This window comes from Salmo salar, chromosome 14 (genome assembly GCF_965601325.2).
Source record: "Salmo salar chromosome 14, fSalSal1, whole genome shotgun sequence".
NCBI lineage: Eukaryota > Metazoa > Chordata > Actinopteri > Salmoniformes > Salmonidae > Salmo > Salmo salar.
This window is the reverse complement of record NC_138304.1, coordinates 11,622,617-11,649,767: the sequence shown is the minus strand read 5'-3', so window position 1 is coordinate 11,649,767 and position 27,151 is coordinate 11,622,617. Positions and strand designations below refer to the sequence as shown.

At 43.8% G+C, this 27,151-nt stretch overlaps 3 protein-coding genes across 4 annotated transcripts; 2 read left to right on the top strand and 1 right to left on the bottom strand.

Moving 5' to 3' along the window:
- Positions 1-8,682: 8,682 nt before the first annotated feature.
- On the bottom strand, positions 8,683-18,694 carry s22bb (Vesicle-trafficking protein SEC22b-B). Of its 2 annotated transcripts, XM_045693618.2 has the most exons (6): positions 18,370-18,694; positions 17,838-17,947; positions 17,145-17,305; positions 16,166-16,312; positions 13,966-14,143; positions 8,683-8,809 (listed from the first exon to the last, which is right to left on the bottom strand). In XM_045693618.2, the coding sequence occupies exons 1-5, from the start codon at positions 18,442-18,444 to the stop codon at positions 13,989-13,991; spliced, it is 648 nt and encodes a 215-aa protein (XP_045549574.1). In that variant the 5' UTR covers positions 18,445-18,694; the 3' UTR covers positions 8,683-8,809; positions 13,966-13,988. The 2 variants fall into 2 exon arrangements, with proteins under 2 accessions (XP_045549574.1, NP_001134386.1); NM_001140914.2 differs by lacking the exon at positions 8,683-8,809 and having other exon boundaries at positions 13,295-14,143; positions 18,370-18,558.
- On the top strand, positions 11,406-13,389 carry imp3 (IMP U3 small nucleolar ribonucleoprotein 3). Its single transcript, NM_001140652.2, has 7 exons — positions 11,406-11,645; positions 11,999-12,106; positions 12,238-12,312; positions 12,436-12,515; positions 12,684-12,735; positions 12,829-12,901; positions 13,086-13,389. The coding sequence occupies exons 1-7, from the start codon at positions 11,509-11,511 to the stop codon at positions 13,110-13,112; spliced, it is 552 nt and encodes a 183-aa protein (NP_001134124.1). The 5' UTR covers positions 11,406-11,508; the 3' UTR covers positions 13,113-13,389.
- Positions 18,695-20,533: 1,839 nt separating the features above from the next.
- On the top strand, positions 20,534-25,699 carry LOC106568758 (uncharacterized protein C1orf21 homolog). The gene is made up of 6 exons (XM_014139392.3): positions 20,534-20,701; positions 21,739-21,874; positions 24,519-24,601; positions 24,764-24,834; positions 24,979-25,039; positions 25,201-25,699. The coding sequence occupies exons 2-6, from the start codon at positions 21,784-21,786 to the stop codon at positions 25,237-25,239; spliced, it is 345 nt and encodes a 114-aa protein (XP_013994867.1). The 5' UTR covers positions 20,534-20,701; positions 21,739-21,783; the 3' UTR covers positions 25,240-25,699.
- The last annotated feature ends 1,452 nt before the right edge of the window (positions 25,700-27,151 follow it).

Sequence of the window (27,151 nt, the reverse complement as noted above, 5' to 3'; positions counted from 1 at the left end):
ACATAAAACAAATACCCTCTGCCACGTCCTGACCAAACTACAATAACAATTAACCCTTATACTGGCCAGGACGTGACAGTACCCCCCCCCCCCCCCCCCCCCCCTTAAAGGTGCTAACCCCGGAAGCACCTTAAAAAACAAAAAACAAACACAACCCCAAACAACAAAACAAAAATTCCCCTCTACTAAAAGGGAGGGAAGGGAGGGTGGCTGCCGTCAACGACGGCACTGTGCTACACCCCCCCTCCCCAACCCACCTATATCAGGAGGTGGCTCCGGTTCTGGCCGTTCCAGGCAGTCGGGCCACTCTGGCAGCTCGGGGCAGTCTGGCAGCTCGGGGCACTCTGGGCAGTCTAGCAGCTCGGGGCAGTCGGGCCACTCTGGCAGCTCGGGGCAGTCGGGCCACTCTGGCAGCTCGGGGCAGTCGGGCCACTCTGGCAGCTCGGGGCAGTCGGGCCACTCTGGCAGCTCGGGGCAGTCGGGCCACTCTGGCAGCTCGGGGCAGTCGGGCCACTCTGGCAGCTCGGGGCAGTCGGGCCACTCTGGCAGCTCGGGGCAGTCTGGCCAGTCTGGCAGCTCGGGGCAGTCTGGCCAGTCTGGCAGCTCGGGGCAGTCTGGCCAGTCTGGCAGCTCGGGGCAGTCTGGCAGCTCGGGGCAGTCTGGCCAGTCTGGCAGCTCGGGGCAGTCTGGCCAGTCTGGCAGCTCGGGGCAGTCTGGCCAGTCTGGCAGCTCGGGGCAGTCTGGCCAGTCTGGCAGCTCGGGGCAGTCTGGCCAGTCTGGCAGCTCTGGTGACTGTTGACTGGCGGGCAGCTCTGGTGACTGTTGACTGGCGGACAGCTCTGGTGACTGTTGACTGGCGAGGCTGGGTTTACGCACTTGAAGCCTGGTGCGTGGTGCTGGTACTGGGCGTACCAGATTGGGAACACGCACCCCCAGGCTAGTGCGGGGAGCGGGAACAGGACGAGTCGGACTGGGTTGACACACTTCCGGGTCCGCACGAGAGACAGGAGCTGGAAACCCAGGGCTATGGAGGCGCACAGGCGGTCTTGATCTTACCTCCTGCACAACCCGTCCTGGATGGATGGAACTAGTAGCCCTGCACGAGCGGGGTGCTTGTACAGGGACTGGGTTGTGCAGGGGCCTGATGGTAGCCGTGCGTAGAGCGGGAGTTGGGTAGCCTGGTCCTCGGAGGCGTACCGGCGACCAGATGCGCTGCGCAGGCATCCTCCTACCAGGCTGGATGCCCGCTCTAGCACGGCACCTGCGAGGGGCTGGAATAACGCGCACCGGACTGTGCGTGCGTATGGGTGAGATAGTGCGCTCCTCAGCGAAACATGGCGCTCTCCACCTCATACGCTCCTCCATATAACCACGGGTAGCTGGCAGTTTTGCAGGCTATACATACGCAATGCAAAAACAATCTCCCACAAATACAAGACAAACACACCCAACTAATATAGGACTTCCAATCAAAGGCAACACCAAACAGCTGCCTTCAATTGGAAGTCCACCCCAATTAACTCAACATAGAAACACACTCACTAGACTACACATAGAAACACATAAACATAGACCATAACTCAAAACCCGGAAATAATAAATCAAACGCCCTCCTAACTAACACACCACCCTGAACCACATAAAACAAATACTCTCTGCCACGTCCTGACCAAACTACAATAACAATTAACCCTTATACTGGCCAGGACGTGACAAGTGTCTTTATTTTTCACTTGGAATGGCGCTTTCAGAAGCTGACGATTAGATTGTTGGGATGGGTAACGTACTTTGCAGGTACACTATAATTACAAGTAAGTACCCCTCAAGATATACTTAATCTGAACTAGCTAAATCCTGTGTAACAACTAGTAATTACATTATACTTATGTGAATATTGCATGTACTCTATGGTGTACTAGTGTGTTTATTCTCACAGTTGGATGGCGCTTCCAGAAATGTAAAAAATGAAGGCCAGGTTGTCAGGATGGGTATGAGTACACATTAGTTACAAGTAAGTACCCTGCAAGATACACTTCATTTTAATTAGTAATTACAACTAGTGATTACATTGTACTTAGGCAAACATTAAATGTACTATACTTTGAAATAGCATCTTAATCCTCACCTGGGATGACTCTCGTATATAATCTGTTTTCATAAACTCGACCAAGTTAATCTAGATGGTATGCTATATTTTTGGGGAAAGTGCTAGCAACAACGTTGACTGGAGATATTGTATATTTCGAACAGTGCATATTCATGGTTAAGTAATTAGAGTCTATTGAGCATAGGCTATAATCTCTCAGACACCCAGCGCATCCACAATGGATCCCAACCTTTGTCACAGTTGTTCATGAAATGGATGCAGCTGAGAATAAGCGAAGCAATAAGTCGTTGAATTTAGTGGAAACCTGCCCATTTGTAACAAGCATGATAACAAGCATTAGTTGTTACACTTCTGTAATTACAGACTGCAACTACTACCAGGTACATGTTATTACATTGTAACTATGAGTGGTTACAGTCGACTACAATACTTGTTACAGTGTAATTACACATGTAATTGCACTGTAATAAGGACTGCTTAAAAGGAAGCATTACCAATTATTATAACTCATGGCATTTATTTGACTATAATCAGATGATGACAATAAAATTGTGTTTGGCTCAGTATAATTACTCTTGTAGAATTGGCCAGAAAACCAGCTTAGAATAAGAGTATTCAAGGACAAGGGTTAACAATAAAATCCATCACTAATATGACTCCCACCAGAAAACTACTGTACACAACAGATGAAAAGACAATGGCAAATTAACTTCATGACTTCTACATAACGTTTGACTGATATTTACTTCTCTGCCAAGTGTGTTAACATGCTCAACACCATTGTTATAGATGGCTGTGACCCTAAGTTAGAATTTAACCCTAGAGAGGCCACAAGAGTCTTTAAGCAAACTGGCAACAGGACCCGATTGCATCTCTGCTTTATCCTGAGGAACTTACACTAGCCTGGGTGCCTGTCTTTTAGAGGTCTGTACATTCCCAATCATCACCCATCTTCCCCAAAAGCCTTCGATCTCCCAAAGAAAACAAAGACCGTAGACCTGTTGCTCTGACCTCTATTGTAATGAAGTGTCTTGAAAAGATCACGGTGAGTAAGCTTCAGTCAGACTAAAACACACTGTTGGACCCGTATCAGTTCGCGTCCAAATACAAAACGTAGCACGGATGAAGCAATCCTCAACGTAGTGCATTTCGTCCTGAAACATCTGGAGAACCTCAAGGCCTATGCTCGACTGCTATTTGTGTATTTTAGTTCAGCATTTAACATCTTGCAGCCGCACATCCTCCTCAGTAAGCTCAGACAGATGTCAGTCAAACCCTACACCATCAGGTGGTATCACTCATTTCTGACCAACAGGACCCAGCAGGTCCTAGTAAATGAGACCCTGTCTGAGCCCCAAGGTCATTAAGGTGCCCCCCAAGGCTGAGAGTTCACCCATCCTATTCACACTGTATACAAATGAATGTACAAGTAGACACCCTGATAACTATGTTGTCCAGTTTTCTGATGATACTGCCATTCTGGGTCTAATGAATAGACACTGACACAACTGTGTATAGGTCAGAGATACAGAGGTTTGTGCAGTGGTCAAACAAACTGAGGAAATGGTTTTTGACCCCAAATCTGTTGGTGACCACTCACCTGTGGTGGTCTATAATGTGGACATTACTCAGGTCCAGTCTTACAAATGCTCTAGGGTCCATCAACGGCTTTATTTTCTACATAGGTTCAGGACTTTTGGAGTAAAACAGAAGGTCATGCTCCTATTCTTGTCAGTTACCTTAAAATCACAAATCAATGGCCTGGTCCAGACAGCCATGAAGGTGATAGGTGTGAGGTAGCACCAGTCACTGCAGACTGTCTTTGATCAAACAATCGGAGACAGGCCAAGAAAGTAATATCAGACCTCTCTCATGTACTCCACCCAGAGTTTCAGCTTTTCCCCTCAGGCAGACGCAACATGGTTCCTCAGTGTAAGCTGAACAGGTATAAGCACTCCTTCATCCCCCTTGTCAATCAAACTCCTAAACAGCAATATGTAGGGGGGAGACCGTGTGCAATGTGACATACACTGAGTGTACAAAACATTAGGAACACCTTCCTAATATTGAGTTGCACCCCCTTTTGCTCTCAGAACAGCATCAATTCATCGGGGCTTGGACTCTACAAGGTGTCGAAAGCGTTCCACAGGGATGCTGGCCAATGTTGCCTTCAATTCTTCATACAGTTGTGTCAACTTGGCTGGATGTCCTTTGGGTGGTGGACCATTCTTGATACACACAGGAAACTGTTGAATGTGAAAAACTTGTTGTAGTGTAGCAGTTCTTGACACAACCAAACCGGCGTGCCTGGCACCTCCTAACATACCCTGTTCAAAGGCACTGCAATCTTTTGTCTTGTCCATTCACCCTCTGAATGGCACATACACAATCATTGTCTCAATTGACTCAAGGTTTAAAAATCCCCTTTATCTACACTGATTGAAGAGGATATAACAGGTGACACCAATAAGGGATCATAGCTTTCACCTGGTCGGTCTACGGTATGTCATAGAAACAGCAGTTCCTAATGTTTCGTAAACTCAGAGTTGAAGTCGGAAGTTTACATACACTTATGTTGGAGTCATTAAAACTCGTTTTTCAACCATTCCACAAATTTTTTGTGAACAAACTATAGTTTTGGCAAGTTGGTTAGGACATCTACTTTGTGCATGACACAAGTAATTTTTCCAACAATTGTTTACAGACAGATTATTTCACTTAAAATTCACTGTATCACAATTCCAGTGGGTCAGAAGTTTTCATACACTAAGTTGACTGTGCCTTTAAACAGCTTGGAAAATTCCAGAAAAGCTTCTGATATGTACAGTATGTACAGTCGAAGTCGGAAGTTTACATACACCTTAGCGAAAAACATTTCAACTCAGTTTTCACAATTCCTGACATTTAATCCTAGTAAAAATTCCCTGTCTTAGGTCAGTTAGGATCACAACTTTATTTGAAGAATATGAAATGTCAGAATAATAGCAGAGATAATTATTGATTTCAGCTTTTATTTCTTTCATCACATTCCCAGTGGGTCAGAAGTTTACATACACTCAATTAGCATTTGATAGCATTGCCTTTAAATTGTTTAACTTGGGTCAAACGTTTTTCGGGTCGCCTTCCACAAGCTTCCCACAATAAGTTGGGTGAATTTTGGTCCATTCCTCCTGACAGAGCTGGTGTAACTGAGTCAGGTTTGTAGGCCCCCTTGCTCACACACGCTTTTTCAGTTCTGCCCACACATTTTCTATAGGATTGAGGTCAGGGCTTTGTGATGGCCACTCCAATACCTTGACTTTGTTGTCCTTAAGCCATTTTGCCACAACTTTGGAAGTATGCTTGGGGTCAATGTCCACTTGGAAAACCCATTTGCGACCAAGCTTTAACTTCCTGACTGATGTCTTGAGATGTTGCTTCAATATATCCATATAATTTTCCTGCCTCATGAAGCCATCTATTTTGTGAAGTGCACCAGGCCCTCCTGCAGCAAAGCACCCCCACAACATGATGCTGCCACCCCTGTGCTTCACGGTTGGGATGGTGTTCTTTGGCTTGCAAGCCTCCCCCTTTTTCCTCCAAACATACAATGGTCATTATGGCCAAACAATTCTATTTTTGTTTCATCAGACCAGAGGACATTTCTCCAAAAAGTATGATCTTTGTCCCCATGTGCAGTTGCAAACAGTAGTCTGGCTTTTTTATGGGGGTTGTGGAGCAGTGGCTTCTTCCTTGCTGAGCGGCCTTTCAGGTTATGTCGATATAGGACTTGTTTTACTGTGGATATAGATACTTTTGTACCTGTTTCCTCCAGCATCTTCACAAGGTTCTTTGCTGTTGTTCTGAGATTGATTTGCACTTTTCACACCAAAGTGCGTTCATCTCTAGGAGACAGAACACGTCTCCTTCCTGAGCGGTATGATGGTTGCATGGTCCCATGGTGTTTATACTTGCGTACTATTGTTTGTACAGATGAACGTGGTACCTTCAGGCGTTTGGAAATTGCTCCCAAGAATGAATCAGACTTGTGGAGGGCTACAAAAAAAGATCCTGAGGTCTTGGCTGATCTTTTTTGATTTTCCCATGATGTCAAGCAAAGAGGCACTGAGTTTGAAGGTAGGCCTTGAAATACATCCACAGGTACACCTCCAATTGACACAAATGATGTCAATTAGCCTATCAGAAGCTTCTAAAGCCATGACATTTCTTCTAAAGCCATTTCCAAGCTGTTTAAAGGCACAGTCAACTTACACGGAACGCAAACCAAATCGTGCGCCATCGTGCATAAATGTATTTTGTCCCCCCAAACCGAACATCACGATACGCAGGTTAAAATATCAAAACAAACTCTGATCTAATTATATTAATTGGGGGACAGGTCGAAAAGCATTAAACATTTATGGCAATTTAGCTAGCAAGCTTGCACTTGCTAGCTAATTATGTCCTATTTATCTAGCTTACTGTTGCTAGCTAATTTGTCCTGGGATATAAACATTGAGTTGTTATTTTACCTGAAATCCACAAGGTCCTCTACTCCACCAATTAATCCACACATAAAACGGTCAACCGATTCATTTCTAGTCATCTCTCCTCCTTCCAGGCCTTTTCTTCTCTTGACTTTATATTGCGATTGGCAACTTTTATAAATTAGGTGCATTACTGCCACTGGCCTCGTTCGTCTTTCAGTCACCCACGTGGGTATAACCAATGAGGAGATGGCACGTGGGTACCTGCTTCTATAAACCAATGAGGAGATGGGAGAGGCAGGACTTGCAGTGCGATCTGCGTCAGAAATAGAACTGACTTCTATTTTAGCCCTTGGCAACGCAGACACTCGTTGGCGCACGCAAGCAGTTTAGGTGCAATAAATGAATAATATAGATTTCAAAATTTATTTTGCAATGCTCGCGGACGCGACACAAGCGGTGTAGTCAGCCTGTTAGTGTATGTAAACTTCTGACCCACTGGAATTGTGATATAGTGAATTACAAGTGAAATAATCTGTCTGTATACAATTGTGGTAAAAATTACTTGTGTCATGCACAAAGTAGATGTCCAAACCAACTTGCCAAAACTGTAGTTTGTTAACAAGAAATTTGTGGAGTGGTTGAAAACGAGTTTTAATTATTCCAACCTAAGTGTATGTAAACTTCCAACTTGAACTGTACCTGAAAAGTAACCCCTTTTAACTGTTCAAATGCCTTATTTTCTTTTAGCACTGTTTTTACTCACCCCTTTTATGGCTATTAACATCACCACTATTAATGTAAGGAGTGTAAAAACAGAGACACGGGCACAGTCGGTTTTATCCTTTTTAGAAAGGTTTAATTCAGATTTGTTTTTATTACAGGAGTGTGGTCTACCCTTTGTATCCTCTTACAGGAAATGGGAGGCTAAGTGGCAGCACGGGCCTTCCATTTGGAGCGGATCAAATTTTAATGAAAATGACGGTGTTGCCATTTTAATCAAGACTCCACAGATGGTGGTGAGATGGAGCACGGTGGTGGTTGGTGGGAGTGCTCTTTTAGCCAATTGATGGGGAGGGATTTAAAAAAAAAATATATATATATAACTCATATTTTTTTTAACATCATTTTATACACAGAAAAATGGCATAAAAGCATTAAACACAGTATTTGAATATTACATTTAAATTTGTTAAAAAGTACATGTGTCACGTCCTGACCAGCAGGTGGAGTAGGTGTATAAGTGTTGGTCAGGGCGTGGCAGAAGAAGTTGTGTTTTCTATGTTCTGTCTAGGTTGGGTGTTTCTATGTAGAGGTAATTGGGGTGGACTTCCAATTGAAGGCAGCTGTGTGGTGTTGCCTTTGATTGGAAGTCCTATATTAGTTGGGTGTGTTTGTCTGTGTTTTTTGGTGGGGAATTGTTTGTGAGCACTGCTTTTTGGTTTAGCCTGCTACACTGTCGTATCGTGAGTACTGTTCATTGTTTTTGTTTTTTTTCCCTGTGGATGCTTTCGTTTTTTTATTCATTAAAGAATGAATATCCACATACCCGCTGCGTTTTGGTCCTCCTCTCTGCAACACCACGACTTAATTTGTGACAACATGTTGTTAAAAACAATCGAAACAACCATTAATAAAAGTACTTTTCCTTGTAAAAACATCAAATCTGTAAAAGCCATTTAAAATGTGTGCAAATGATTTAACAAAAGTAAAACATTTTTAAGACATGAAAACGTTAAAAAAAATAACTTTGTTAAAAAGCTATCTTCCTTCCTTTGTACAGGAGCGGGGTGAGTCCTTATCGAACTCGCCTCCTCCTGCTCTTCCGAATCAATTACCGTCCTGTACTTCAGGCCCAGAGGAGATCCCTCCCATAGGCGCATCGCCCTAGGTGCCGCAGTGCTGTCAGGCCATGGACGTCGGGACCTTGGGTGTTGTGGGGGACCCTTCACTTGGGGTCGAGAACCCCTTTCTTCTGTTCCACCCCAGGGCTTCCGTGGCTACCATGGCCACTGCCTGGGGGGTGCTCTATACTCGTTTCGCTACCAGCAGGTTGCGGGAGGACCACATTGCTTCCTTCAGACATGTGAGGGTGGGCCAGAGCTTGGTGAAGGTCTTTTGTGGAATAGGCCTTCGGCCCACCCCATACAGCATGAGCTGGGGCGTTAGGTCCTCCCCTGCTGGCAGACATGGGGAGATCAGGGGGCCTGTGCACTGGACACACTGGTTCTCACTCCTGCACAAGAGAGAGAAGAGAGCGGTGTTTAGTTAAAACTGTGACTGCTTCTTTCTCCAGTTTAAAATGTCTTAACTTCTGGAGCTGGGCGTAGTGTGTGTGGAGCAAGAAAAGAGACTGGGGCTCGCAAGTCGACTGGGATCAGCCTCAGGGTTCTGAGGTAAGGTCCCAGGCAGAACCATGCGAGGGCCTGGGTCTTGTTGTTGACCGGGGAGGTGGCAAGAGTGAGATGTAATGCTGTGTAGCGGCTGCCCAGGAACAAGTAGAGGTCAGGCAAACGTCAGCTCCAAACGTTTTTAAGACATTTAAAACTGGATAAAGACGCAGTCACAGTTTTAATTAAACACCGCTCTCTTCTCTCTTGTGCAGAAGTGGGAACCAGTGTGTCCAGTGCGCTGGCTTGCTACAGGTGAGCCCACAACGGTTTGGCGCAACGTGGCCCATCCTGCTCTGCTGAACCGGTACTGGTACCTGTCCTGGATGGTTGCCCACGAGATCCTCCCGGTCAGGGCCGTTATGCACTCCCGGGGCATAGCGAGGACACCCACGTGGCCCTGACCAGGCTGCGGCAAAGATGAGTCGGTGGGGCACTTGTTCTGGGAGTGCAGAGACGCCAGGGACCTGTGGAAGGAAGCAGGCCCCCTGATCTCCCCGTGTCTTCCAGCATGGGAGGACCTAACGCCCTAGCTCATGCTGTATGGGGTGGGCCGCAGGCCTATTCCACCGAAGTCCTTCACCAAGCTCTGGCCCACCCTCACGTGTCTGAAGGATGCACTGTGGTCCTCCTGCAACCTGTTGGTAGCGAAACGAGTAGAGATCACCCCCCCCAGGCAGTGGCCATGGTAGCCACGGAAGCCCTGACAGCTACAACCAACCATACACATATAATTCATAGATTGCAGTTCCCATTCAAATCAAGACTGGTAGCCATTGATAGTGTACCATGAGTTTATCAGCCAAATTGCCAGGATTAGAGGTTCCACTACTCTTCTGTGGATTATCTGTATATGGCCACAATGCAACAAGCTGTTCTACAGATAGGAATGGTGAAAAGCAGGTATGGCAAAAAGCCACAGTGGGAAAAGCACACCAACGACGGCATTAACGATAAGTAATCAAACAAAAGACAGTACTTCAAAAAGCCAATTTGACACCATAACCTGCTGAATTAGCAAGATAACATTTCTTTCATTTTCATTTCGGCATAAATGAAAATATGGCACTTATTTGACCATGGATTGATGTTTCAGCATTGTCTCAATGAAGAGTTAGGCGTTCAACAAGCCATGTGCGACATGCACACGCAGTTACAAGCCTGCTAGAGTTAGCAGCAGGCAGACGAGCAATATCCACCGTCCCACCGTCGTAGTACAGATGAACCCTGATCTGGAATGTGAAGCTAACTGAAGCTGGCTATCTTTAGAAAAGCCTGAGTAGATCTAGCTTGCTTTATAGTATGCCACTCTGGAGTGGCACGTTAACATGAACTGTCTGTCTGCAGCAGAGGAGGCTCTTTGAGGAGCTATAGGAGGACGGCTGATTGTAAAGATTGGAATGGAATATATGGAACAGTAACAAACAAATCAAACATATGGAAACCCTTTATTCCATTCCTGCCATTACGATTTGCCCGCCTTCCTAAAGTTCCTCCCACCAGCCTCCTCTGGTCTGCAGTGTAGCTGAGTCTCTCACGTTATATTTTCTTGAAGTCTATTCCCAGAGCCCTATACTAAATATGTAGTTTGAGGAGTTAGTGAGGTAACTTTGGTCAACTCTGAGATAACGGGATAACGGGATAACCGGTACCAAGACAGTGGCTCAACTGTCTATGATTAAAAAAAATCCTTCAGAAATAATCTGCTCCCAGGCAGGCTAACTCTATTTCTTGTATGTTTTAATTTATTTATGGATAGCCAGGGGCACACTCCAACATTTAGACATCCTTTACAAACGAAGCATGTGTGTTTAGTTAGTCCGCCAGATCAGAGGCAGTAGGGATGACCAGGGATGTTCTGATGATAAGTGCGTGAATTGGACCTTTTTTTTTTACTAGTACTTTTGGATGTCAAGGGAAATGTATGGAGTAAAAAGTACAATATTTTCTTAAGGAATATAGTGAAGTAAAAGTAAAAGTAGTCAAAAATAATACATAAGTAGTACTTTAAAGTATTTTTACTTAAGTACTTTACACCACTGGAATTAATACAATTATTATATTGATAGGAGTGGGGCAAAATGGTGCTTGTGCATTGATAAGCACACCAAAGGACCTCAACCACGTTATTAACATTAAGTAATAATAAAAAGAAGAGAGCACTTCAACAAGCCTATTTCACACCATAGCCTGCTGAATTAGCAAGATAACGTTTTCTTTTATTTAGATTTTGGCACAAATGAAAATGTGGCACTTATTCCTCCAAGGATTGGCGTTTCTGCATGGTCTCAATAAAGAGTTCGGCGTTCGACTAGCCACATGCGACATATACGTGCAGTTACAAGTACATACTCCTGCGCAGTAGATGGCGGTATCGCACAATTGATTTATTTATTTTTGGCGGTAGGATTCTCTTTCTTTGCGAATCAGCACCAGGTCGCCGAAGAAGAAAAACACGCGCTTCCTCTCGGTCAGGAAAGCGTGGAAGTAAATTTATCTTGGTAAATAAATGTTAGTTTTCTAGCTACAAAATTATTTCGGCAAAATGGTTCGAAAATTGAAATTTCATGAGCAGAAGCTTTTGAAGAAGGTTGACTTTATCAACTGGGAGGTAGACAACAACCTGCACGAGGTGAAAGTATTGCGGAAGTATCACATCGAGAAGAGAGAAGACTACACCAAGTGAATATGCGGTTTTATGGCCCTTTTTTTAATGTCTCCAGCTATATGTAAAATGTGTTTAAGTGAATCAGTTTAGTTTTTGATTGTTCATTTGGTATATAGTATAATAAGGGTGACTATTCCTAATTCTAAAAAGGCCTACCTACAGGCTGCATTCTAGTTCAATGATGGCTTCGATATGGGCGAACATCCAATCATATAATTCCATCTATTGTATACAAATTTGTTCTATGTGGAGGCATTTTTAGCACATTGACAACCCCTAGAACACGGAGAATCCCTAGAACTCTGTCCCTACTCAGCAGCCTCAGTGTTTTTTGATTAGCCACAGTCTGCTAACGTTATATCCATAGGTACAATAAGTTGAGCCGTAACATCAGAGAGCTTGCTCAGAAGATACGTGATCTGGACGAGAGAGATGGCTTCAGAGCCCACAGCACAGGTCAACTACTTGAGAAACTGTGAGTATCAGTGTGACCGTATTTGGCCCCTGCGCCCACAGGAAACTGTCTGTCCTCTAAAAGTAACGTGGGTAACACAAATGTACTACAGAGTGATGATGGTGTCTAACATTAGGCATCTCTTCTGAAAGGTACGGTACTGGGCTGATCCCCACCAAACAGAACCTGGCTCTTACAGAGAAAGTCACAGCCTCTTCATTCTGCAGGTGAATAAACCCATTCCATCTCTCAATAACAATAGTAAGAGTAAAAGTAGATGTTGCGTTCTACCCATCGCTTGCAATACTTCTGGCTCAATTGTGTCCTATCTCCATCTCTCTGATTTCCAGGAGGCGGCTACCCACCATAATGGTAAGCTTACGAATGGCTCAGAACCTGACGACAGCCATCACCTTCATCGAACAGGGACGTATCCTTCATACGGTCACAGTAATAGTGATGTAGCGCCTGTGCGCATGCTGTGGCAATGGTGGTTTTTTTTACCCTCTTGTAGGGATCATAGACTGAAATGTCAATTAGATTGTTATTGTGTGTTGGACTATCTATGTAGTGCTTTGTGTCCTTGACTGTACCTTAGATGTGCGTGTGGGACCAGAGATTGTCACAGATGCAGCTTTCCTTGTCACTAGGTAAGTTGGGTTTTGTCTGACTACTTTTGGTACTTTTCTTCCTTTCTGACATCTCGTAGGTCCCCCAAAATCCTAAATGTTTTATTTCATCAGAAATATGGAAGACTTTGTAACATGGGTTGACTCTTCAAAGATCAAACAGCACGTCATGACCTACAATGAGGAGGTGAGAGAGACCACGGTCTAAGATAAACAAATTGATCTTTGTCAGACTTCTTGATTATGTTTAAATAGCCCAAAGGTGCCAGACATATTTGTTTGGATATAAGATAAGCTGGTCTAGTCTGATGGTAAATCCTGTTGTACAAATGGGGATTCTGACTGTCTCATTGGTGCCCTTTGTTTTCCAGAGGGATGACTTTGATCTTGTGGTGTAGACCTACAGTATTCACCGTCGGTCGGGTCATTCATCACCCATGGGAAGGACAAGAGGAATGTGAAGAGGCTTGCATGTGTGTGCATTACAAGTATGAGCGAGCCCATGTTTAAGCATGGTGTGTGTGTGACTGCGAGTGTGTATGGGACTAATGTTTTTGGAGGGAAGGAGTGTTCAACATGTAGTGTTTAAAATTTTATAAACAAATATACATTTCAACAAATACTTTTTCAAGTAATGTAACCTTCGTAAACAATAAACAACTTTTTTGCCATGGTAAAGGGTTGTTTCACACTTATGACCATTTGCATATAGATAGAATTGTCCTTCAAAGTGACATTGTAAAGAAACTAAACTATTGCATTTTCAATCCCTTTTATATTCCAGCAAATGGGATTATACAAGCACTACGAATTCAGAACGCTCCACTTTGCTCACATTACCAACCACAGGGCAGTATCTTTATACAGGTGAAGGAACCTGTGTTTGGTTAATCATGTCACATGACCTGGATTTGAACCTTTTCCAATCAATCTGTCCCTTTATTTTTGTCAGATGGTCCAGCACCATCCTCAGACAATTGCTTTAATTTTTTTGGTCTAATTCTCATTTCTGGAAAGGCTTCTAATTAAAATCCTGGTTATTTGACATGATTCATCAAACAGTGCCCTAGGCATGAGACATGACAAAGCTGAAGGCACAGTTTCATCCAATACTTACAAGGTCTCTCCCTAAGGCATCAATGTGGGAACTTAAGCTTTGCTGTTAACAGAAACCACCAATATGGCAGCCTATAATTAACAGGTACCAGTGAGTTTAAATATGTTTAAAAGGGAATCCAGACTATCACTAACTTCAAAGTCCTTATGCCAATCCATCAGATCCACCAGAAACGCATATAGACGATGAGTGTAATGAAGAAGACTGCCCCGGCTGCTATCTTGGCATAGATGGATCGGGTGTTGAGGTACTTGGCATCGCTGCGGTACTTCTTTGAAAGGCTGGACAGATTGCTGGCTTTGGTGTCGAGAGCTGGAGGGAAAAATATTAATCAAAAATTTGACGACTGTAGTGTGACCAATAAAAGCTGTATTAGGGTGCATTCGGAAAGTATTCAGACCCCTTGACTTTTCCCACATTGTTACGTTACGGCCTTATTCTAAAATGGATTAAATTGCTTTTTTCCCCACACAATACCACAATGTCAAAGCAAAAACGGGTTAAGACAATTTTGCAAATGTATTTTTTTAAGTATCACATTTAGATAAGTATTCAGACCCTTTACTCAGTACTTTTGTTGAAGAACCTTTGACAGCGATTACAGCCTTGAGTCTTTTTGGGTATGACGCTACAAGCTTGGCACATCTGTATTTGGGGAGTTTCTCCCATTCTTCTCTGCAGATTCTCAAGCTCTGTCAGGTTGGATGGGGAGTGTTGCTGCGCAGCTATTTTCAGATCTCCAGAGATGTTTAAGTCCAGGCTCTGGCTGGGCCACTCAACGACATTGAGACTTGCCCCGAAGCCAGTCCTGCGTTGTCTTGGCTGTGTGCTTAGGGTCGTTATCCTGTTGGAAGGTGAAGCTTTGCTCCAGTCTGAGGTCCTGAGCGCTCTGGAGCAGGTTTTCATCAAGGATCTCTATACTTTGCTCCGTTCATCTTTCCTGACTAGTCTCCCAGTCCCTGCCACTGAAAAACATCCCCACAGCATGATGCTGCCGCTCATGATTCACCGTAGAGATGGTGCCAGGTTTCCTCCAGACGTGATGCTTGGCATTCAGGCGCAAGAGTTCAATCGTGGTTTCATCAGACCAGAGAATCTTGTTTCTCATGGTCAGAGTCTTTTAGGTGCATTTGGCAAACTCCAAGCGACTGTCATGTGCCTTTCACTGAGGAGTGGCTTTTGTCTGGCCACTCACCATAAAGGCCTGATTGGTGGAGTTCTGCAGAGATGGTTGTCCTTCTGGAAGGTTCTCCCATCTCCACAGAGGAACTCCAGAGCTCTGTCATAGTGACCATCGTGTTTTTGATCACCTCCCTGACCAAGGCCCTTCTCCCCCCGATTGCTCAGTTTGGCCAGGTGGCCTGCCCTAGCAAGAGTCTTGGTGGTTCCGAACTTCTTCCACTTAAGAATGATAGAGGCCACTGTGTTTTTGGGGACCTTCAATGTTGTAGACATTTTTTGGTACCCTTCCCAGATCTGTGCCTCGACACAATCCTGACGCGGGCCTCATGGCTTGGTTTTTGCTCTGACATGCACTGTCAACTGTGGGACCTTTTTATATAGACAGGTGTGTGCCTTTCTAAATCATGTCTAATCAATGAAATTTACCACGGGTGGACTCCCAAGTTGTAGAAACATCTCAAGGATGATTTATGGAAACAGGATGCACCTTAGCTCAATTTCAAGTATCATAGCAAAGGGTCTGAATGCTTATGCAAATAAGCTATTTCTAAACCTGTTTTCGCTTTGTCATTATGGGGTATTGTGTGTAGATTTAAGTTTTTTATTCATTTAATCCATTTTAGAATAAGGTTCTAACTTAACAAAATGTGGGGAAGGGGTCTGAATACTTTCCGAATGCAGGCTTCAATCTTAAATGGGAAAGATAGGCACCACTTAAAAATATGTAAATAGATGTTACCCATCTTCTCCATTCATTTGGGATTGAGGTCTGCAGTTTTACCTTCATTGATATTGTAGTTCAACAACTGATAGTATTCAATATGGACTCAGCTCAATGTTTGACAACTTTATGTATGAAAACATGACAAACTTACAGTCCCAGTCAAAAGTTTGGACACCTACTCATTCAAGGGTTTTCCTTTATTTTTAATATTTTCTACGTTGTGTATATACGTCATTTCATAGTTCACTACTCTACAATGTAGAACATAGTAAAAAATAAAGAAAATCCCTTGAATGAGTAGGTGTCCAAACTTTTGACTGGTACTGTAGATTTTGGGCTAAACTATCCCTTTAAATGAATTAGGTGTATTTTATGTCTATGGCAGGTTTGATGCCAGGGCTGTGTATTATACAAGGTATGATGATTACCAGATAAGGCCTCTCCTCGTTGCAGGACCTCTTCAATGTTTGCCACCATGATACGCTGGACGTCCTGCAGTTCTGTGTTGATGCTGCCCAGGTTCCTCCGCGCCCTGCTGTCAATGTAGTTCTTCTTTGTCTTCTGGATGTACACATCTGAGGAAGGAATATACACATAACACACTACGTGTTGGTTTAGGCTGCATCTCAAGTCTAATGTGGCATCCGCTCGTCATTACTTACATCTGCGCTGAATTGAAAAACAAGGGATGGGGAAACGCAATATGGTGGACGTCTACTGGGATTTTCCTTTGCCAGTTTTATCTACCGTAATTTCCAGACTATTGAGCGCACCTGAATATAAGCCGCACAGGTACATTGAAACAAATTAACTTTACACAGGCTTTAACGAAACACGCCTTGTAACAAAAATTTTAAAATTAGCAGTAAACAGTAGCCTACCAAGAAAGTCATTGCTCCAGACCAAGCTCCCGTGCAGCAGCTCTTTTTCCTTTTCCAACAGCCAGATCAATCGCCTTCAACTTGAAAGCTGCATCATATGCATTTCTCCGTGTCTTTGCCATGATGAGGGTGACAAAATGACTACCGTAATCAGAATGATGGGAAGTTTGAGAGCACTCGATTTAATCTAAACAGTAAACAAAAAAAGTTGTTTGACATTAACCCGTTCGGCAATTTCATTGGTCTAATGAAAGCTTCATGCCGCCAAAAAAACTGAGCACGTCAAGGAATGTGTTTTTTATTTTTTATTTATTATTTGAAAGCGGGAAAAATCCATATATTAGCCGCGTCATTGTTTAAGCCGCGAGGATCAAAGCGTGGGAAAAAAAGTAGCGGCTTATAGTCCGGAAATTATGGTAGTCTTTTTTTTTACGTCAGCTATGATGCACCCTTACTTCAAATATGTTTTGTTTGCCTAGGGTGTCTTGAATTGGATGTTGATGATTGAAAAAAGAAAAGTTCTCACCAAACTCAATGAAAGAGTACGGCCTGGAGACTGTGGGGACTTTCTTTCCATGCTGTTCATTGAATTCTGTCTGGAGGTCTTCCAGGTACCCAAATACCAGTTTCTTGGGAAACACAGCTTCACACAAGGCCAAGTAGCACACGCCATGTTCTATTACATAGCTGGCGAGACAAACACAGATGTGAACCGTTAGTGGGAAGAAACACTTAATACATTACAGTTTATCTCAAATAGGCCGATTAAGATTTCTACACACAGCACAGCGGCCGACCAGTCACAGACGAGGGGGTTATCGTTTTTCCTGAACACGTAACCAAATCAAATTTTATTGGTCACATACACATGGTTAGCAGATGTTAATGTGAGTGTAGAGAAATGCTTGTGCTTCTAGTTCCGACAGTGCAGTAATAGTTAACAAGTAATCTTAAATTCACAACGACTACCTTATACACACACAATGTAAGGGGATTGAAAAAGAATATGTACATAAATATATGGATGCGCAATGGCCATGCGGCATTGGCAAGATGCAATAGGTGGTTTAAAATACAGTATATACATATGAGATAAGTAGTGTAGGATATGTAAACATTATTAAAGTGGCATTAAACCCGAGTTTTGCCTTGTTAGGACTGGAAACTCGGCACTAATGACACAGACTAGCACAGAAGACTCCATAGAGTTCATACTCACTGGAAGGACATGACCCCAGCCTCCAGAGTACATCTATTGGGACTCTGGGCATTTAGTTTGCGGCACAGCTGCTTAGCCTGGCTCTGGTAATGTTGCAAGTCTCTTCCTGACTAAACATACGGAGAGATAAAGGGTTATGAAATCATTCTTTCAGTTAAAACAAACACCTACGATGATGATGATAGGGACAGCGGAGTCAATCACCACCTTCCGGAGACAACTGAAACCCCACCTCTTTAAGGAATACCTAGGATAGGATAAAGTAATCCTTCTAACCCCCCCCTTAAAAGATTTAGATGCACTATTGTAAAGTGGTTGTTCCACTTGATATCATAAGGTGAATGCACCAATTTGTAAGTCGCTGTGGATAAGAGCGTCTGCTAAATGACTTAAATGTAAATGATAGAAGTGCCTCTAAAACAAGGCAATATAAGTGTTAGTAGTATTCAGCAGAATATGATGTAATTTAGCTAGCTAAATAGTGTTTGTAAACCGTTAAGTTCGCTAGGAAGAAAATGTGATTCATTCAAACCTGCTCGTCTTCTTGCATCGATGCAGCAAGCGGCAGACCATCTGCTACTCGAGCGATCATTGTCAGTAAAATCATATTGATTGAAACCTCTACAATCCACACTACAGACTGAGTCGTAGGTTTTTGCTGGCTGTGTAAAAACTTCAAATAAACTTGGCTGCGTAGCTTCTGCTGTCAAATCTGACGCCCGGGTAGCTCGATGCGGGTTCTGATACTGCGTTCACAATTTCCGACTTGCTGATTCGTTGAACGCGGCACGTGTATAACTACAACCAGTTAGCAGGTTGAACACTTTAGACTTTTCTAGTCCCCAACTAGCATGTGAACGCTGCATGACTCGACGGAGTATAGCTACGACCGGAATTATCTTTTTCGTAGTAGGTTAGGAGACTTAGCTAAAATGCTCTCCTAACCTGCTACGAAAAGTCACTTCTGGTCGTAGCTGTACTCCAGAGATACTTTTGAGGAGATTGGAATCGTATTAACTCACTCCTGAACGTTGCCCTTGCGTCGGCAATGGGCCGCGCGGTGCATTCTGGGATAAGGAGAGCTCTCCTTCAGGGAGTGAATTGGGCGCTAGCTCAAAAACCCAACATTAGCATGAATTTCGTCTACAATAATTACAACATTACAAATCTTTTCCGAGATAATTACATTGTTCTCTGTAATATCGTATAGCTTTGGAATCGTGATATTACGTACTTTTTTAGGATAATAGACAGGTTTCTCGACTCATACACTGACTTCAAGAAGGGATTGCGATACGATTAGCTTAGCAACTGCGTGACGCAGCATGACAACGTGGACACGATTGGTCGACCGTCTGTTCGGTGAGGCGTTACGTTTATCAATTTGTGGCTCAATTGGATTCCTATCTTCACATTTCTCCAATATCTCTGTGTACTCCCTCAAGTCACACAACCCTCAATGCGCGAAAGGTCGTCACTAGTTATCACAGCCACAAAGTCATAAACCCCGCCTATTTCTACAATTTATCTTTTTACATTTTGATTTTAAAGCGTACCCTAACCACACTGCTAACCGTATGCCTAGCCTTAACCTGCAATTAAGACCAAAAAGAGAATTTTAGTTTTAATACATTTTTAATATGTAGCCAATTTGACTTTGTGGCTGTGGTAACTAGTGGAAGATCTTGTTGTTGCGCCCTGGAATTGGGTCCGACGGCAACTCTCAACCATAGAGAATGATAGAGAGGCCTGTAGTGGCCAAAAGCCCTTTTTAGCATGAGCAGCACCATTGAGTGCTTCCACCATTTTAATGTAGTCAACTGGGTGAGACTTCTAACTTCATTGGCTGAGCCCTCCTGGTGACCCTGTTGGAGTCATGTCCTTCCAGGACATAAGAAGGGATCAGCGAATCGAGAAGAAGAAAATGGACTAGTTTAAAATGGAGATAGCCTCAATGGTGCTGCCCATGCTGTCACATAAATTATAATGGCACAGATACAAAGACGAGCCCTCTATCTATCTCTATGCTCTAAACTTTCTTATTATTCTTGGTTTGGTTTTCCAGCTGCCTTTCACAGGTCGGAGTGTGAATTGCACATTTGTTCAAAATTGTACCCTCCAGATTTCACAAAAAAAGGGGAATGGGAAAAAGAAATTGCCCCACCATCTAACTTTACATAAACGCCACTATCCCCAACAAACCCACCACCCTTTCCCACTCTTTTGGCCCTAACAGATCCTACGGAACCCCTTCTCTCAGAACCCCATGTAGTTCTTCACTAAAATCTCTGACACTCAAAGCTTCTCTGCTGCTGCTATTACCTCATCAATCTTCTGGGTTTTCCGTTCCATCTACGAGGTACAATTAATTACCATGGAGAATTTCCTCACTGCTTCAGCATAACACCGACTGCACTGCTCGAAACCTGGCAACCTCAAACGGACTCTCTTGCACCGGACATTTCTGATACCCAGCATCCCCACAATTGACCCACACAGCTCTTTCCACCGAAACGACACCCTCCACCGAAACTACACACAAGTCAGATGTTTTATGTGAATGTTCTTTCAGCCATAATATTAAAATATAGTTAAGTCTCGTGAGGCTCGATTACATTTTTAAAAATGTTCTGGGTAATGTCTGAAAATCATCAAGAAACAACCATTTGTGTCATCACTTTCACTAATTATTCTCCAGACCGGACCAGACAGTGAGCCAGGCGGATAGCATCTCGATTGCTAATGTCTGACGGTGTATTGAGAGGTGCAGATGCTGTCCCCGATGCGGGAGCCTGTCGTTTGAATCCGGTCGAAACTCCAAGAACCAATACAGGCAGAACCATGGACAGATCCTGTAAAAAATGGTAAATTTGCTAATGTTTGTACTTGGGATAACATTGGATATTTGTATTGGTCGTTTTGTTTGTTTATGGATGTTTCCTGGATCTTTGTATAGGGAATCGTTGTGCAATGGAACCGTGCTCTATTGCATTTTCTGTTATTACAGTCAATAGCAAACATTCAGCCTTCAGTTTTTCGATGATATTCGAGTCAATATTGGTGCCGTTTTTTCCGTTTTCAGTTATGAAATGAAATAGCAATGGATGCTGCCAGCTGCCTGCCTATAAATAAAGCTCAATTGATAGCATCATCGATGCACTGAAATAGCATGATGATAACATAGCCTACATTTTCATATAGCTTTCTAATGTCATCGCACTAACTCAGTAGAATACAGTAGAATATCGGAACGTGATGACAGTCCAATCGGTCAGCTGACATCGCAGCTGGACACAGCTCATCAGATCAGTGCGCTCAACCAGAGACCCGTCTGTCCAATAATAATCAGGTCGTCAGACCAGTCTCCATTCGAGGGCTTATGCTATGAAAATGTATCTGCTCTTGACTAACAACCATAATGCCTCAATAGCACACACAACAAGCTATTATTTGCATACTCTCTCGGTCTACCATGTCAAGACTTGGACGATAAATGGATTGGGTCACGAACGTATAGTCTTACTTGTCACGTCCCCCATTCGCTGGTGCCCAACAATCTAACCGGTTCGCAGAAGATTATACGGTGCGTTGGCACCATTGGCATCGCGAGAGCTTTTGAAAGGCCTATTGTGTGAGGTGCAGCTGGTACGATCGTGTGTTGTGATTGTAGTTCTCAACTGCGCATCGCAAAACTAGGCAGGCTTAGTGAAAGGCCTTGGGCAGTGGGTTATTCCTAGATATTTATGATTTTTTTTTAATTAATCATGGTGGAGTGTTCATTTGGGTGGAATGCTTCTAGGCATGTTGCCACTGACACAAGGTCAGATACTCCCTTATCCTTAATATCCTTAAAATCTCCTCCCTATCTAACCAATCTCTCTCCATCCCTTCTTTCCTCTAGGTCAGCCTGTGATGTGCGTGGGTGAGGAGGAAAGCGGGTGAGGAGATGGGCTGCACCTCGGCCAAGCAGGTGTCGGCAGTGCCAAGTGGTGAGGAGGGCCGCAGTAAAGCCTACAGTAATGGGGACCTTCTTTCCGGTCAGTACTGGGAACACATTCACCTGGAGGCCTGTATGGGGCCTATTCTGCAGGGTTAATGAATGTTTTGAATGTTCAGATGAACATTCATATGGGACAGTATTTTACTGTGTGGCTCAGTCGGTAGAGCATGCTAAGGGTTGTGGGTTCAATTCCTGATGGGGCCACCCACACTTAAAATGTAGGCTTCTGCGCAGATGACTGTAAGTCACTTTGGATGAAAGTGTCTGCCACAAATGGAATAAACAGATATGCTTGTGTGAAAAATAGAATGTTGAATGGTATGTTAGCTTCATTTGTTACATTTTTGTACACATTTTGGGAATGTTTCGACATAAACTCAGCAAAAAAATAAATTTCCTTTTTTCAGGACCCTGTCTTTCAAAGATAATTTGTAAAAATCCAAATAACTTCACAGATCTTCATTGTAAAGGGTTTAAACACTGTTTCCCATGCTTGTTCAATTAACCATAAACAATTAATCAACATGCACATGTGGAATGGTCGTTAAGACACTAACAGCTTACAGACGGAAGGCAATTAAGGTCACAATTTTGAAAACTTAGGACACTAAAGAGGCCTTTCTACTGACCCTGAAAAACACCAAAAGAAAGATGCCTAGGGTCCCTTAGGCATGCTGCAAGGAAGCATGAGGAGTGCAGATGTGGCCAGGGCAATACATTGCAATGTGCGTACTGTGAGACGCCTAAGACAGCACTACAGGTAGACAGGACGGACAGCTGATTGTCCTCGCTGTGGCAGACTACGTGTAACAACACCTGCACAGGATTGGTACATCCGAACATCATACCTGCGGGTACAGGATGGCAACAACAACTGCTTGAGTTACACCAGGAACGCACAATCCCTCCATCAGTGCTCAGACTGTCCGCAATAGGCTGAGAGAGGCTGGACTGAGGACTTGTAGGCCTGTTGTAAGGCAGGTCTTCACCAGACATCACCGGCAACGATGTCGCCTATGGGCACAAACCCACCATCGCTGGTCCAGACAAGACTGGCAAAAAGTGCTCTTCACTGATGAGTCGTGGTTTTGTCTCACCGGGGGTAACGGTCGGATTTGCGTTTATCGTCAAAGGAATGAGCGTTACATCGAGGCCTGTACTCTGGAGCGGGATCGATTTGGAGGTGGAGGGTCCGTTATGGTCTGGGGCGGTGTGTCACAGCATCATCGCACTGAGCTTGTTGTCATTGCAGGCAATCTCAACGCTGTGCGTTACAGGGAAGACGTCCTCCTCCCTCATGTGGTACCCTTCCTGCAGGCTCATCCTGACATGACCCTCCAGCATGACAATCCCACCAGCCATACTGCTCGTACTGCTCGTGATTTCCTGCAAGACAGGAATGTCAGTGTTCTGCCATTGCCAGCGAAGAGCCCGGATCTCAATCCCATTGAGCATGTCTGGAACCTGTTGGATCGGAGGGTGAGGGATAGGGCCATTCCCCCCAGAAATGCCCGGGAACTTGCAGGTGCCTTGGTGGAAGAGTGGGGTAACATCTCACAGCAAGAACTGGCAAATCTGACGCAGTCCATGAGGAGATGCACTGCAGTACTTAATGCAGCTGGTGGCCACACCAGATACTGACTGTTACTTTTCATTTTGACCCCCCCCCCCCCCCCCCCCCCCCTGTTCAGGGACACATTATTCAATTTCTATTAGTCACATGTCTGTGGAACTTGTTCAGATTATGTCTCAGTTGTTGAATTTTGTTATGTTCATACAGATATTTACACCTGTCAAGTTTGCTGAAAATAAACGCAGTTGACAGTGAGAGGACGCTTCTTTTTTTGCTGAGTTTACAACACACTTGAGTACTAGCATACCTACCCACATGCTTTACTTAAATAGTGGCTGGTGGTGCTGCTAATGATAGTGCAGCAACCTCAGGGAGTAGTCTGAGAGGAGAGTCATACATCTAAACCATTCGGTCCCAAGCATGCTATCCACAGTTCCAAGACAGTTAACATGTAAGTGCTCATAACGCCCTTACCAAGGTTATAGTCTTCATAATCAAATGTTATTAGTCACGTGCGCCCAATACAACAGGTGTAGACCTTACAGTGAAATGGTTACGTACCAGCCCCTAACCAACAATGCAGTTTCAAATAATATGTATAAGAATAAGAAAAAAAAAGTGACATGTAATTAAAGAGCAGCAGTAAATAACAATAGCGAGACTATATACCGGGGGGGGGTGTACCGGTACAGAGTCAATGGGGGGGGATTTTGTTTCAACTGTTAATTTGATCAAGTAATTATTTTTGTCAAGTCGATTCCTGGTCAATCTAATGGATCGGGAATATCATGAGTGGCTGCTCTAATTCCATGGAGCTATCGAGTAAAAATGTATTGTCACAAGCAAAAATAAGTTGATGTCGCTGGTAGTGTTAACAATCGCATAAGAACAGAAACATAAAGGCAATCGCGTGTAGGAAATTTAGAAAGCCTTTATTGCAACTTGGCTAACGCATGCCAACGTTAGAAGACCCACCCGTTCTCATCTACACTGCGTTTAGCTTCTGCATCAGGAGTCGGACTGAAAGGGATGTGTTCATTTGTAGTACTAGCGCCACATCCTCCTATAGCTCACAGTTTATTTTTTATTTTTTTGTTTTTTTTTACAGACGAGTACAAAAAAGGAGTGGAAAAGGTCAAGTATATCAATGGAGAAGAGGAAAGACTGAACACCTGCAACCAGGACAGCACGGTGAGAACGGCCAGAATTGTATATTTTTTATTTATTCAATTTTTTTATGAACCCTCTAAAAGTTAGTAAGGGAAGTTAGTCGAGGGTTAACCTCTACACCTACATACTGTACACCTACAAAAAGATTCTGCCAGTGATTTTTGATGGCCCTGTGTGTTTCAGGAGAAGACTGCCTTGCTCACTAGGGTCCAACGTACAGATGACACAGGATCAAATGGCAATGGGAAGACACAGTGAGTCGAACTAACTATTTTTGTTGTCATCGTGACACAAATGAATGCAGTGTTTGCTGTCCCTTTTCCGTCCCTGAACTAACAGAGTTGAAATGCAACTGACCATAACCCTTTAGTGTGAATGACTCGTTTCTTTCTCCACAGGATCCATTCTTCAGAGAGCCAGCAAGAGTTCTTCAGGATGCTGGATGAGAAGATAGAAAAGGTGAGTAGAGAGAGCCTGGTTCCAGATCTGTTAACTTCGGCATGACAATGACCGTAGGGGTTGGCAAGACAGCCAAACTGATCTGGGGCAGAGCTGAAATCATGTGGGGGGGGGGGGGTCAGTGTCTGGGGATAACTCCATCTTCTGCTTTGCTTTTTCAGGGGCAGGACTACTGCTCAGAGGAAGAGGATATGACATAGCACTGAGGTCCGCTATCTGCTCCCCTGAGAGGAAGGATTTGTCCAATGGAGGCTGGTGTCATTTCAGCCATTACGATGAGCCATTCCATTCCAGCCGTTACAATGAGCCCATCCTCCCATTTCTCCCTCCACCTGCCTCCACTGGATTTTTCCAATGGCATGGACAGACTGTACCACATATACCTTACCCTATGGCCCCTCCTCCTTTTGGACTGGCCCGTTTCGTGGATGGAGGGGGAGACACGTTGACCCAAAATCAAGCACCTTTGCTTACCACACTGTCTATATCTACAACCGTCTCCCCGTAACAGATGTTTGAGTCCATTGCGACAATGTCCCCCCCCCCCCCCCCCCCCCAAAGGAGCAATGTTTCAAGTCATGGCTGGGACTACTTCCATGCACCAGGCATATCATTTTGAACAACTCTCCAAGTCTGTCGCCATGGTTACCCTTCACACTGAGTACAGCAGCTGCTCTAGACTCTGTGACTGTGGTCCTTTAAAAGACACTGGACTTCCAGTCATTTTGAACCCATGTCATTGACTAAAGCCACGACAAATCACCATGATGGACTGGTGGTATCGGTCTCAAAGAACATTTGTCAATCCTTATCTGATTCTGATTGGATTATGAACAGTGGAGGTAATGGAGAGCAGAGGAAAATGAATCTGGGAATTATTCCAGGGTCGTATTCATTAGGCACCAAATGGAAGAAAACGTCCTGAAACAGGGAGGGCCTTTCGAAAAAGAAGTGGCAGTTGACATTTTCCATTAGCAAAATGTTTTTTTTTTCTACAGTGTTCCCTAATGAATGCGATCCAGGTGGCTGAAACGTTGAGCATTGCAGATAGAAACACGAATACAGCTGCTGATGCTCCTTATCATTGCATTATATCATTATCTCTATGTAGTGTATATCTATCTGCAACATTCCAAGCGTGCCACCCCAATGAACACACCCTTGGAGGGGAAACCGGGGTTACTTACTTCCTGCATTCCAAGACACTTTTTGAATCTTCTTTTCTACAGTATGTTCATATGCGATTCATAGTCTGTCTATGTCTACTTACTTCACCATGTAGGGTATTCTTGTTTAATTTTAATGCTCAGGGTTGAAGTGTTCTAGTCATTGTCTTTTGTAGGCGAGCCTACCTCTTCATTAGGCTTTGTTGTACCATTTGTGTACACACACACACACAGTTATTTCCCTAGCACCCTACTGTCACTATCTGTTCTTCTTACCTGTTAATAAGACCACCTCAGTGTTAAATCTACAGGCAGTATACTGTATTAGGAGCATGGATCATGCAATGGTCTTTGCATTTGTTGTCATGGTCATTTTTGTGTGCTTGTTTTTCATGTTCAAATGTATTTTTAATTTTTTTTATTTTAGTCAACTAAAAAAACAAGAAATGTTTTCAGGTCACCGTACTATAATTTGTCCAACAAAATGGTTGCACGTACAGTTCTTGTGGTGTTACTATTGCCTAATGATGCACAGGCACAGTCAAGTTTTTTGTTACTGTAGTCTTTATCTGTCAATGTCAAATGATGGCGTAGCAATGATATAAATGAAGTATCCACGGCAGGTTTAATGCTGCCCTCTACAGTTTAAAAATGCAAAGTAAATGGGTAGCGAGACATCACACAACAAAACGTCGTGTTACAGTTATTATAGCTAGTTTCTCACAGTGGACTGTACAAGTTCTGAGTGGTGCCATTTGGTAGTGGCCTACTGCAGTCTGCTACATTAACCTGTTGCTTAATGGAGGTACTGTACGGACATTTAATTCAATTCAATTCCTCTCAGGGGTAATGTCCAACTGCATTTCACAGTGTCTTTGATGATCGATTGTGTGTCAATTGTCAGAGAAGTTAAAACACAAACCCTCAGGCCCACAGAGACTGTAGC